Source organism: Melanotaenia boesemani, chromosome 19, assembly GCF_017639745.1.
Source record: "Melanotaenia boesemani isolate fMelBoe1 chromosome 19, fMelBoe1.pri, whole genome shotgun sequence".
NCBI lineage: Eukaryota > Metazoa > Chordata > Actinopteri > Atheriniformes > Melanotaeniidae > Melanotaenia > Melanotaenia boesemani.
The window spans coordinates 40,532-55,140 of NC_055700.1; the positions used below are offsets into that span (position 1 = coordinate 40,532).

General features: G+C 40.9%; 1 protein-coding gene across 1 annotated transcript in view; it reads right to left on the reverse strand.

Annotated features, from left to right (window-relative positions):
* Positions 1–14,609, reverse strand: part of LOC121629920 (multidrug resistance-associated protein 1-like) — a 155,894-nt gene that overhangs the window by 13,343 nt on the left and 127,942 nt on the right. Inside the window, exons 21-27 of the mRNA XM_041969847.1 lie at positions 6,339–6,447; positions 5,926–6,133; positions 1,515–1,825; positions 1,244–1,443; positions 929–1,055; positions 598–703; positions 245–387 (exon numbers count right to left, since the gene is read on the reverse strand). Of these exons, the coding sequence (XP_041825781.1) occupies positions 245–387; positions 598–703; positions 929–1,055; positions 1,244–1,443; positions 1,515–1,825; positions 5,926–6,133; positions 6,339–6,447 (1,204 nt within the window). The remainder of the gene's footprint in view (positions 1–244; positions 388–597; positions 704–928; positions 1,056–1,243; positions 1,444–1,514; positions 1,826–5,925; positions 6,134–6,338; positions 6,448–14,609) is intronic.

Here is a 14,609-nt window from a genome sequence, read left to right on the forward strand (position 1 = left end):
TTTTAGAAATGAATTGTCACATGAAACTACTCCTAGCAGAGAGGAAAAAGAAACAATAAAAGAATAAGATATGAAGATGATGAAGAAGGAGAAGATGCAGCAAAGGGAACCGAGGTTATTTTACTGTCAACTCATGTGAAAAAGGTCCCTCAGGTGCGTTAATGCTTCTATGACTCCTCGTAATTGACAAATAATTTTTCTCTGATTTCATGTCATCAGCAATGAAAGTTTGAGAAGTGCTGACCTTTTCTCCTTCTTCAATGTTGATGTAGATATCCTTCAAAGCCCAGTCCAAACCTTTACGATACTGTAGTCCATAGTCTTCAAACTGGATGGCTCCAGAGGTCGGCCAATTTGACGGCAGTACACAGCCCTCAATGGTCCATGCTGCCTGGAAATGTCAGAGGATGAGGGGGATGATCAACAACCATAGCTTTGTTATCAGGTGACAACAGTCAACAACAAAATACACATTTGTGTTATAGTCCTATGAATTAAGTTTTCTGCTGTGACACACCTCAGAGATAAAAGACTGATAACCTGATAAGACTGGTATGACTATAACCATATGACTGATAAGTTTCCATTTTCATCCACTTGCCTCTTTGGGCAGCTCGACATACTCTTTCACTCTTTCTACAGAAACAATGTTGTTTTCCACATCAGTCCAGGATCGAACAATCCAGCTCAGAATTCCGGTGACCTTCAAAAACAAATCCAACATCAATTAACCTGCTTGTTTTTCTGTATATGATTAAACTGCAGTCTTTAGTTACAGGAGCTGCTGCATTAGATTCAACTAATAGGGATCCACATAAAGGAATAAAGGACTCCACAGGTACCATAAATATTATAGATTTTTGGTAACTGGGCAGACTTATCACATTTTCTTTTTGTCTTTAGAAATTAACACTTAAACATTCCTAACCTGAAGAGAGTGTGACACTGTCAAGCCGACCATCCCTGGGCTGAGTTCATCCCGACCATACACAGAGAAAATGGCTGCAGCCAAAACTAGGACATTCCCCAGAAACTCGAGATTTACAGCAAGCCACCTGAAAGAAGGATACAAAGACAGAAGAGTGAGTATTTAAAACTAGAAGATGAATCTTAATTCAACAGAACCGCAGGAGTATCAGTGTGTGCTGTGACTCAAAACAAACCAACAAAAAACTCTGGAGCCTTTTAAACCACTTTCAGGATTAAAAACTACCTTAGAAAACAGCTTCAATGAGGAAATAACCTGGTGGCAACAAAGCGAGGGAAGTAAGCCTCCTGGTTGGTGTCGATGCGATGGTTGGCCTGCAGGATGAAGCACTGCTGTTTGCCAAAGGCTCGAATCACGCTTGCACCCTGGACCGTCTCATTGAAGTGACTGTAAATTGGTGAGCGGCTCACAGCCTCCAAACGCCTCAACTGACACGATGACGCTATGTAAAAAGTCTGGAGACCAAAACATGGAACATTTTCATAGTAGCTGAAGCTCTGACACAGCAAACCTGGAAAACAGTTACCTGTATGAAGATGTAGACACAAGTCAGAGGAAGGAGCACCAGTCCTGTAAAAGGTGTGGCCAATAAAACAATGATGCAGACTTCCAGAAGCTTGAACAGGTATCCCAGCATCATCTTCAGACCCTCAGGGATCATGCAGTCAATGGCGTCAATCTCTTTGGAGAAGCGGTTCAGGAGGTTTCCGCTGGGGGTCACCTCAAAGAAGGACATGGGTGAGTGCAGGATGCTGTGCAGAAGATCTGCATGAATATGGCGTGATGCTACAATACCAGCCAGAGTGATGGCAAGAGTCGTGCCAAACATAGCAATTCCTGAAACAAAGAAGCCAGTTTTTTTCTGAGTGTTTCATGTCCGGATGTTTGCTCTGCATCCAACCATCATGTCAGATAAATACAAATTAATGACCAAGACAGAAAGAGACTAAGAGTCATTTGGAGGTGAAAACAAACAAAAAGGACTAGAAGGTGAACCTTAATTCAACAGAACCACGAGTATTGGTGTGTGCATGACTTTCTCTCCTAGCCAAGATGGCGGGGCTATCCGAACTGCTCCCCTGTGTTTGATTTCTTTTTTTATTTAGTTTTCCTAACTTTTGTTAGGGTTAGGGCAGGATAACTTATGACTGCAGCACTGTTGGACAGTGCAGGTGGTGGAACGATCTACCGACCTCTGTCCAATCCACAGAGTCCTTATACACTTTTAAAAGCAAGCTAAAGATTCAGTTGTTTAAGGAGCATTTCCACACTTAGCTTAACTCTTCTACTCAGAATGAGTTAGAAAGATTTGTCCAGCTCTTTGTAACAACCAAGTACTGAATAAGCTGTGTGTCCATAAGATGATATTGTGTGATGAAATCATGATCTTGTATTTAAACAAAATGACTTACAAAAAAAACTATTTAAAAAAAAAAAAAAAAAAAACTAAAAAAAAATGAACTGCCACTAGCACTACATGATAGCACCTGGGTCCAAATTGACTCCCAGCAGTCTGACTACCATTTAATTATGATGTCCCATCATGTTTGAATTTTTGCTTGTGTTGTTCTTACTCTCAAATGTAAGTCGCTTTGGATAAAAGCATCTGCTAAATGACTGTAGAATAGAATAAAATAGAATAGGTCCCATGTAAGAATTAGTCAGAAAATGAGTCACAGGTAGGGTTGCCTACAGAAAGACAGCGTCGGTATCTTATGAAGACCAATAATTCCGTAGTTGGCAGTCAATAACACCATCCAATGCTTTCCAAACAACTGTTTGCTTTATTTATATTTTAAATTTTACCAGTGAGCAGCGGCGACAGACAAGCCAGCGTTCACTCAACCGAAGTCACTGTGTATACAATCTGTCATTTTTCTTATTGTGATTTGCATCTCATCCTTTATTTGTTATGGAGCCACTGTGTGCACACAGTTTCCTCCAGGATTAATAAAGTTTTCTGATGATTCTGCACCATTTACATTGGAAATATTCTATATATACGTGTAGTCAGTCTGTATAGCAGCACATCACTGCACTGTTGCTTATTAGGTGTATATTTCTTGTCTTTTTAGTATATTACTGTCTTGTTTTTGGTGTTTTACTAGCAATGAATCAGTGTGCTCAGCCTCGGATGCATGTATGACTGCATATGATAAATACAGAAATTGAAACTTGAAACTAGCCTGCTAAAACAGATGCCTCAAAACCACCTCATTTACAATTTTACAACTTCCTTTTATTGGCTCTTTAATCCCGTGCAGTTCTATGCTATAAAATCTTCAGTCTTTTTGTAATGTCCTGGAACATCATCACTTGCTGCTCCATGTTTTTGGTAGTTGCTGTTGGCTTCATTCCTGCTTCTTATCAAGTTGGGCCTAAAAAGAGCTCTCCAGAGAGCAGCTCGGACACAGGAAAAGATTTCTGCAGGCTGCAGGATCTACACATGTACACCCAGAACCCTTAGGGAGGTGTCCACACTGAAGTAACGAGTTGGCGTGACTCCCCGATTTGTTGCCATCATTAAATTTTATTATTAATTTTTAATCATTCAGTTTTGTCCTGGCTAAGCTCTACAAACAGAACTTCTTACAGCTGAACCAGGACAAAACTGAAGTTTTAATTATCGTCCTGAAGACAAGAAAGAGATCATTTTACCAAACTTACATTTTAATCTTTCTCAGTGTGGAAGAAATCTGGGTGTCCTTTTTGACTCTAAACTGGATCTTTTTTCCACACGTTAGAAATGTAACAAAAACAGGATTTTATCATCTTAAAAAAATCACAAGTTATCCATTCCTCTCTCTGCCAGCACCGAGATGCTGATGCTTTTATTTCTGGTAGATTCGATTACTGTAATGCCCTGCTCTCTGGTCTTCCAAAACCTACGGCGGAGCCTCGTTTCATTATTATTATTAATAATAATAATAATAAATAATAATAATTTCATTATTATGGCTCTCGTCTCTAAACCAGACTGCCAGAGAACCTCAGTGCTGCAGAGACTGTTTGTTTTTTAAGAGGCTCAACACCTTTTTAGCTTTTAACAGAATTTTATTTGATCTTATTTTATGTAATTTTAAGTTCATTCATTTTTATTTTGTTCAATTTTATTCATCTTTTATCCAGAGTTGGGTCACAGGAAGCAGCTGCCTAAGCAGGGAAACCCAGACTGCCCTTTTCCCAGACACATTCCCCAGCTCATCCGGAGGGATCCCGAGTTGTTCCCAGGCTAGCTGAGAGTTGTAGCCAATCCAGCGTGTCCTGGGTCTTCTCAGGGGGCCTCTTCCTGGTGCGACGTGCCCTGAACACCTCATCTTACCCCTCTAGATGTGGAGGAACAAAGACTCTACTCTGAGCCCCTTCCAGATCACCAAGCTTCTCACCCTATCGCTAAGGGAGAGCCCAACCACCCTGCGGAGGAAACTCATTTCAGCCACTTGTATTCGCAATCTTGTTCTTTCGGTGACTACCCACAGCTCGTGGCCATAGGTGAGGGTAGGAATGTAGATCAGTCGCCTGATTTCGCTAAAGATTTGGGTGTGTAAAAACGGGCAAACCTGATAGCACAATAAAAAAAAAACATGTTGCAGTACCCCATCTTCCATCCATTCAAGGGCATTAATGACCATCGTCAGCCCAGGTGCAGCACTGACCAGCTACCGGGTGAGCTGCAATGTGCCCCATTACTGCATACACCTCATCTGCAACATTCAAACAATATGTCTTGGTCTGAAAGTTTTGTCAGTAAAAACTATTGTTTTGTCACATCACTTGCTCTGTAATCAGCTTAGTGCATCTTACCCAGTATTTCAGTCATCTGCTCCACCCAGTAACTGAGCTGCACCAGTTGCTAAATACTGGTCAAAGGCATCTCCTGCCGCCCCCACCTGGCTTATTTACAATGTTTTATTATGAGCAATTTATTTTGGAACTTGGTTTTAAATCTTCTCCTCTGAACCTCATCTGGTGTTCTAGTGATTTTGCCATCTGCATTTACTGTTTAGCAAAACTCATTCATTCTGGAGACATTTAGATTTCTTTACTGGAGCTCAGAAATATTTTTGTTTGCCTTGTCAACCAATATCTGCATCTTTTATCAGATCCATGTTCATTTTGCATTTGCAACCTTTCTGCTGTGTTTCTAACCTCTCCATAGCAACCATTAATAGGTGCTAAATCCTCATTTAAATTCTGCTGTTTTCATTCTTAGTTGATCACTCAAAAAAAAACAAAAAAAAAAACAAGCGCAACCTATGTACGTGTGCAGACAATTTTGCACTCTTGATCAGGAATATTGGAAAAACAGGCCCTTGGTGTCCTAAACCGTGAGACAGAACCAGCCCAGACCCACCTGTACAGGTTTGTTTTGGTTGTAGTCAACATTGCGGTGCCAAAACATTCAATGTTCTAGTAAATTCATGTACCTCTACCTGTCATATGATTAGATATTAAAACAGTGGTGTTCTGTCCCACAAAGAGCAGCAAGAAACCAAAGAAAATATTAAAATTTTGATTTCCTGCTTATTTCTCACACATGAACATTTTTACATTATTAGTTTATTCTTTAAGCAATCGATCTACAAAAACTGAGGTTTTTATACATTTGTTTGCATTTTTTACCACCCTGTAGACTCTATAGCAAACCCATGAAAACATTTGAAGGGTTTGTAAGAACACACAAGTTTCAGGGAAGGATTTAAAGGGAACTGAGTTTGGAGTTCAATAGATACACCTCCCCAAAATGGGGGCTCCAGAAATCAAAGTATTTATCAACAAGTCAGATCTTAATAATTGAAACTGTGACCTGTTAATAAGCATCAGAATCTCAGTAGTTGGGAGAAAACACAACAGCCATCAAGTGTAAGGCTTAGAGGTAAAGTAGAACCAGGCATGTGCATGACAACCTAGTTCTGAGTTGATCTGGAATGACGTACCCTGAGTGAAGCCCAGAGCTGCGAACACACTCAGTTTCAACTCATGGTCACTCTGCGTGCCGTTGACGGGCACCTCATCAGCCCACAGGCTCAGCCAGTAGTTGTAAGCCAACGAGGCAGCTTGCTGGAAGGCGCAGAGAAAAATGATGGTCATGATGAAGGTCAGACCCACTGTCCTGAAGTATTCTCTGTACATCTGGAGCTTCACCTGAAACAGCAGAACATCCTTTGTAAGACTGACAGGTGATTTATCTGAGTGAAAACAAGAAAGTTAGTGAAATCTGACTTCAGCTTTACTCTTGTCCTGGATTTAAATGTTAGATTCAGATAGATGCTGCTTCTTGGCTCAGTCTCCAAGTCTTTGATTGCTCCATTATACCAAAGCAAACATTACTAATGATGGAGTGACCCACTCTCCCTGTATGAGCTTTGTCAGCTTCTGTGAGTTTTCCAGCATCCTCAGCATCCAGGTCCTGATCATCAACTTCCATCATCTTCACACTGGCACTGCTCATATCACAGCTGGAGCACAAGCACATACATTATCAACAATTTACTATAAAAATACCTGCATGAACCAAAGAATGGTGATGTGATGATACCACAAGTACCAAAGGGTTAATAATAATAATGGGTTAGTTTTCTGTAGTGCTCTTCTAGGCATTCAAAGCTCTTTACATTGTATTGTTTTCATTCATTCGTGGTTATGCTAAGCTACACATGTAGCTACACATGTAGCTAAACGTGTAGCTACATGTGTAGCTTACAGCTGCCCTGGGGTCGACTGATGGGAACGTGGCAGCCTACAGCCTCTCCAACCAACACCGAACATTCATTAACATTCACACAACAGCAATGTCAGCACTGGAGGCAAGGAGGGTAAAGTGTCTTGCCCAAGGACACAACGACAGATTGACCGGGGGAGTGGGAATTGAACTACCAACCTTCTGGTCATTGGATGACCCGCTCTACCACCTGAGCCTCTGCTGCACTGGGTCGGGGTTAAAATAATAAACATATGAATAGAAACACTCAACCTACTGGTTATGAATACATCAACAGGTAAAACTAAATAACTTCTATCTGGGCTTGCCATCGGAACCAAGGTCAGCTTTTTGTGAGCTGGCCAGCAATGGCAGGAGCCCGGGCATGACGATTTTTGGCATCACAAACTGGCTAATGGGTCATGGGATTGAACCTTGCTGACTGGGAAGGAGTCTAAGCTGGTGTGTGAGGTAGAGCAGTACCGACTAGATGTAGTCTGACTTCTATCAACACACAGCACAGCTCTGGAACCAAACTCCTGGAAAGGGCCTTGACTCTTGTTCTTTCCAGTTCTTAGTAGGAACATCTGCATCAGGGTCATGGATTAATTTTGTAATTGTATCATCAGATCTGCAGCCATTAGTCTTGGACACTGGAGGTCAGTTGGATCTAATTGGAGGGGAACACTGCTGGACAGACCAGTTAAACCAACAGAAATAGTAAGTGTGAACTGCGAGCATCTGGTGGAGGAACAGGGCCCTCATTTCTCAACCTGAGCATAGCAAAGCAAACTACAGGCAGAGTCTGTGGAGCACTTCTACTTCCAGATTTATTACAGCGTGCGAACACATGTCCTACGTCTGTTTCCGTTCATAAATCAGAATAAACTCTAAAGCGGGCGCATGTGAGGGAATGCTTTACCCTGCCCATGGCTATAAATGTTCAGGTGGACGCTTTTAATACATATTCATCACATCATTTCCGTGACGGCTTGGGAGGGAAAAAGAGAGAAGAAAAGGAATTTTTCAGGGTGTGAGACAGAGATCCTGATGGACCATGTTGGAAAAGGTAAAAATGTTTAATTGGTGGGCATGGCGTGGACGTTACTGGTGTCAGAAAGACAGAATAGTGGCAGCAGGTGGAGACGCTGTCATCACAGAAGGGAAGACACGCCAGAGGCATCAGAATGTATGGCTGGATATCTCAGTTGGTAGAACATTCCTACAGAGGTGAACAGTAACACCTTCCAGGTGGGGCCTACGGCATGACGTTGCAGCCCACAGTAGATTGTTCTGGAGAAAAGCTGCTACATGACAGTAATGACAGTAATGATGCCGGTAATGTAGACTTTGGTTTTAATTTATAAAATAAACATGTACAGATACATCTGGTAGCAGTTTATTTAGTCTTAAATATTATTTCTTTCTAGTTCCTGGGTGTTTTAGCTGGGTGGGCAGGGCTGCAGCTGTGGTTGGAGAGGGGGAGGCTAGAGACTCCACCCACCACCCAGTACCACAGCAGCCATGTACTCAGAGGAAGTCCTGCAGGTGCAGAGGGACACCATCATCGCTATTAACCAGGTGGACAAGGAGCTACAGGAAATGGAGACTGTGTTGATGGAAATTGGGACAATTACAAAAGGATTGTGTAAGAATGAGTAAATAAATAAATAAATGAAATACACCTCTTGTGTGTTTCATAAGCGTTGCATCACTTCTAGACCTCCAGTCTGTCCCACTTTGCTGGATCTCAGAATAAATTACTAAAGCTACTTCCCACATTTTCTTTTACTGACTGTTGGTGTCGCAGTTTCCCGTTTTCCCAGATTTTCTGCGTAAGCCATGGTCAGACTTTGCATGGAGGTAGGAACATTCTCCTATCATGTTTGCTTTTTATAAATTCCAAAAGTTGACTATACTTGCCGTACGCTTAGGATTTAACATATAGCAACAAAGCATAGTCAAAAGTTAGAACTGTCAATGTTTTACTTTAACTCTACAGTTTCTGCAATTTAACACAGTAAGGACTCAAAATATCAATGTAATTGGTACAAATAATACATAATTATCAGAATTAGGAATTGTAAATATATGTTCAACTCTAGCACATCATCTAAAGGATTTAATTTACAGCAACTGACAGCCCTCAGATGGTCCAGGTCCCATTATATTGTACTATGTTCTATCATCCATCACATTGGAAAACTGTCATGGGTTTCTGATAAAACCATCGATAGAAACTGAAGAAAATTGATCAGATTTCTCCATAACACAGTCGACATTAAAGACTTCACCAAAATAAAGAGTCAACTAAACAAGTCCAAATGAAAGCTTGAACTTTATATGTGGCCTTTGCAAAAACAGGAATTTTCTGTATTTTCTAAACCAACCAAACAAACCAATTAGTTTCAGAACCTTTTATCCAACACATGAGAGTTTAAATTGACAGAGCAAACTTGCCTGAAAGTCTCACTACCATCCAAGCCACCAATCCTTTCTTTTCTTACTGGAACTCAAACCTGTCAAAATTTCATTGTACCCACTGAAAAAAATGGCATAATCACAAAAAGACCTAAGATCCGTAGAGATCCAAGAGGATACAAATCTCCGTATCCGCGGCATATCCTAACTGTTTCCAAGTATATACAGGAAGATTGGTCTGTAACAGATCCTATTATAGGAATGGAGCAACATTTTGTCTGTCTCAAACTTCAGTGGTCAGGGTCCACAAATGTTAAAGGTCCCATATTATGCAAAATTCACTTTTTAATGGTTTTGGAACAGTCATACTGGTCCCCCCCGCATGTGTAGGAGACCCGTAAGTGTGAAACTCTTTCAGGCGCTCTCTCTCCCCCCTGCTCCACCTCTAGGGAAGTAAGCGCTGAAATGAGCTTGTTTGAAAGCGTGTACGTTATGACGTCATAAGGGACAATAACCACTCCCCACAGAGCGATGGACCCGTCTACCGGCTCTCAAAGCCCGCCCTCTAAAAATCACCTAGCGCCCAGTGTTTTTCCCTCTTCGGCAACCCTCGTTAGCGGACATGGCTAAGCGACAGAAGCACTGTTCTGTTTGTGGCTGCATAAATGAACACGAAAACGTTTTTTTTACTTCCATCCACTGAACCCACGAGGACTGAGTGGATTAATTTTATTTTTGGAGGAAATGTACCCGGAAAACTTCCAAAGGTTTTGCATGTCTGTGGCCAGCATTTCAAAGAGGACTGTTTCCACAACATGGGGGCATGGAAAGCAGGCTTCGCCAACCGTTTGAAGCTGAAGCCAGGTTCAATACCAACTGTCCGTGACACAGCTGGAGAGGTAAGAGCTGGCAGTTATTTTATCGTTTCGGCCTTATTAGTCTGATAGCTTGAAAATATATTAACCTGTCAATCACCTCATGACGGGCGATGCGATGGGCGGAGCCAACAGCTGAGCTGCTCCACCAGGGTTCCGCCCACCATAAACGGCACATTTCTGAAGCGGCTAAAAAGAGGGAGGTGAAGAGAAGCCGCTGCACTCAAACTGAGGGTCGATTTGTCCATACCATGGCGGAAATATTTCATTTAGATATTAATGAATGGTCTCAGATTGGGAATAAAGTGTATAATATGGGACCTTTAAATCTCTGTCCTTCAAACGCCACTATTGACATGCCAGTGTCTTTCTGAAATGTCATGATCAATGGCAATGTTGCATTTAATTTTAAATAGGTCGCCGCCTGTCTTTCGGTCTTGATTACCTTATTTACATACTTGATACAGAGTGAATGGTGGATAACATTATAAAAACAATTTAGGATAGACTTATTTACTTGATACACATTTAATGATCAGAGTGAATAGTGGATATTTCTTTAAACATGTCCTGTCCAGCATCATAGCAAGCAGAATGATAATCTGGTTGCTGTATCATGCTGAAAAAATTTGCTCTGCCCATGGGATGCCTATGAGTAAGGCTCCTCTGCTGCAGGTTCTGTGTCAGAGCCGGTTACCTTGGCAACGCATCACAACGAGAGATATTAAATAGTCCACTCAGCTGCTTCTTGTGAAAAACTTATGATTTTAATGGTAAAAAACAACAATAACGTATTAATAATTGATTTCATATTTAATTCTTTCATAAGTGACCATGGTAGAAGTGGGATAATGCCCTTCAAGGTGTCCAATATGAGAAATGGTTCGACATGTACGCCTCCACATAGACATGTTTGTCCTCTCTGTTGACTGGTTCCATTTTTAACCTTTTAAATTGATATTTTGTTTGAATGAGTTATTTACTAATTATTCGCTTTTTTCTGTAAAACAAATATAACAGTTTGGGTTTTGGATATGTCCGAGATTCGCAAAAAATAAATAGATACATGGAAAATAAAAATGTTTTATTTCATTTTGTTTTTACTGTAGTATCAAATGCTTCTTCTTGAGACTTCCCATGGGTAAAACTGTTCCATTGAATTTGATTACAACTACATATTAATTTATTTGTAATTACAGTTTAAAACTATTCATTATTTAATGTCAAAAAAGTTTGTGATATTTGACATTTTTCAGCTGTTTCACATTGTAGGCAGATGCAGGAAATCCTGGTATTTTCCACAGTGATGTTATGGCATCATGGCCCACCAGGGGGTGCTAAAATTGATTTCTTTGCTTGTTATTGTATTATTTCTGATTATCAACATGTTGATTTAGATGTTAATTACAAACTTGTTTCACACATATACAGAAAAAAAAATCTTGGTGTTCCCATGTGGTCCCAAAGCTCCATAATATAACTCTCCATGAGAAGGTCACGAAACGAAGCATCTATTACTACATAAAAACAGAGATGGAAAGTAACATTACATTTACTCAAATTACTGTAATTGAGTAGTTTTTGTGAGTAATTTGTAATTTTTTCAAGTAGTATTTGAAATGGGTACGTTTACTTTTACTCATGTGCATTTTGACCCAAGTATTTTACTTCACTACATTGGAAACCTCTTCTATTACTGAGTAAAAAATGCTGTTCAGCCTGAACAGACATTATGCCGAACGTCAAAAATTGTGCCTGCTTCGCCAGAGATGTCGGCTTTCAAAAATTCCACATCAAATCTACGAAAGCATGTGGCAGTAAGTAGCATCAATAGCTTATTTTAGTCTTGTTTCTTACTAACAAATACTTATAAGATGACAATACAGAATACAACTATCTTTGTCATCTGAAGTTGTAGCTGTTTGTAGGACTCTAATGACAGATAAATAATTACTTAATTGTCAGATGTTGTTTGTCTTTCAACAGGTCTTCTCTATGTTAGACATCACCTCAACCAAACGGCTGAGTCAGTGCTGGAAAAGGACAGCAGCATTCATCAGATGAGGAGGATTTCTTCTCTACCATGAAGTCCAGTAGGTCAGAGGTGATTTAGAAGGCTACCTTGTCTAGAACATATGGATCTTCTAAACTCTTTTCTAAAAATAAAAAAACTGTCTTTGAAACTCAACACCGGCCTTGTGGCCTCAGCGTCTTTCCAGCTCTGCTGGTTTGTTGTTCAGAGATGAAAACGTGGATTAGCGCTACAAACTTTAAAAATCAACCCCTGCTCAAGCTGAACAAGAGCTTTACAGTCTAATGTTGTCGTATTCACTTGGCAGAATATTCTGTGGGGCATGGCACTTTATTTAATTTCTTATATCAGCTGTCAGTGTTTGTTAATTAAGACAACTGCTTATTTATGTTTGTGATATAATGAAAAAAAGAGAACAGTTTTGTTAATAAGGAATTGCTTAACATTTTCACCATTGTGGATACTTTGATTTGGTTTTATTTTCTCTCTTTTACTGTAGTGTTTTAAAAGTTTATTAAAAACAGTGTTGGATTGGATTTTTTTATTTTATTTTTATTTTAATTCTATTTATTTAACCAGGAATAAAAACCTCATTGAGATAAGAAATCTCATTTACATGAGTGTCCTGGCCAAGACAACAGCAAACCAAGTTACAAATAATCGAAATCACCAATAAAATTACATATAAAATCACAAACATACATCAACATTTCAAGTTACAAAATAATATTAGTCCAAACATTTACAACCTAAAGACTTCTCATTAAATACTCTTAACATACTTTTAAAAAGGTGGAAGGAGACCAGTTCCCCCAGACACAGCTTATCAATTCTATTCTATTCTAATCTATTCTACAGTTATTTAGCAGACGCTTTTATCCAAAGCGACTTACATTTGAGAGGAAGAACAACACAAGCATGAATTCAAACAAGATGGGACGTCATAATTAAGTGATAGTCAGACCGCTTTTGAGTCCAGTTGGACCCAGGTGCTGTCATGTAGTGCTAGTGCAGTGCATATAATTTTTTTTTTTTTTTTTTTTTTTTTGTCATTTTATTTAAATACAGGATCACGATTTCATCACATAATATCAACTTGGGCATAAGTGCATGATTTCATCACACAATATCATCTTGGGCATAAGTGCACACAGCTTCTTCAGTACTTGGTTGAGCCAAAAAGCTGGACAAATCTTTCTGACTCATTTAGTTAAGCTAAATGTGGAAATGCTCCTTAAACAACTGAGTCTTTAGCTTGGTCTTAAAAGTGGATACGGACTCTGCGGATCGGACGGAGTTTGGTAGATCGTTCCACCACCGGGGAACAACAGAGGAGAAGAGTCTAGCTACTGATTTTGCGCCACGTTGTGGTGGGAGCACTAGGCGTCTTTCACTGGTAGAGCGTAAGTTTCGAGAGGGAGTGTAGCTCTGGATTAAGGAGTGAAGGTAGACCGGAGCCGTTTGGGTTATTGTTTTGTAAGCCAGAAGCAGAGCTTTGAATTTGATGCGTGCTGCAACTGGAAGCCAGTGAAGAGCAATTAGCAGCGGAGTGACATGAGCTCTTTTGGGCTGGTTGAAGACCAGACGTGCTGCTGCGTTCTGGATCATCTGCAGAGGTTTAACTGAGCATGCAGGCAGGCCAGCCAGTAAGGAGTTGCAGTAGTCAATGCGTGAAATGACCAGAGCCTGGACCAGGAGCTGGGTCGTGTGTTCAGTCAGGTAGGGTCTGATCCTCCTGATGTTGTAGAGAGCAAATCGGCAAGACCGGGAAACCGAGGCAACATGGTCCTTAAAGGTCAGCTGGTTGTCTACCATGACACCAAGATTCCTGGTAGAAGATGTAGGCACTAGTGTGATTGAGTCAAGCTGCACACTTATCTGTGGTGGTAAAGAAGGACTGGCTGGGAAGACAATAAGCTCAGTCTTGGACAGATTTAGCTGAAGGTGGCGATCCTTCATCCATGCAGAGATATCAGCAAGGCATGCTGATATTCGCATTGAGACGGTTGTGTCATCAGGTGGGAAAGAAAGGAAAAGCTGAGTGTCATCTGCATAGCAGTGGTAGGAGAAACCATGAGAGCTAATGACTGCACCGAGTGAGGAGGTGTATAGGGAAAAGAGAAGAGGGCCGAGCACCGAGCCCTGAGGCACCCCTGTTGTCAGCCCATGTGATCTGGACACGCCCCCTCGCCAAGATACTTTGAATGATCTCCCTGTGAGGTAGGATGTAAACCACGAGAGGACAGATCCTGAGATGCCAAGCTCTAAGAGTTTGGAGAACAGTATATGATGGTTGACAGTGTCAAAGGCAGCCGACAGGTCCAGCAGTATAAGGACTGAGGATTGACCAGTGGATCTGGCAAGCCGTAGGGAATCAGTAACTGACAGGAGAGCAGTTTCAGTAGAGCGACCTTGCCTATAGCCAGACTGATATGGATCTAACAGGTTGTTGTCTTGGAGGAACTGTGAGACCTGACTGAAGACGGCACGCTCTAGTAATTTAGACATGAATGGAAGCAGTGAGACCGGCCGGTAGTTTTCAACCTGGGCTGGGTTGAGTGTGGGTTTCTTCAGCAGTGGGGTAACCCGAGC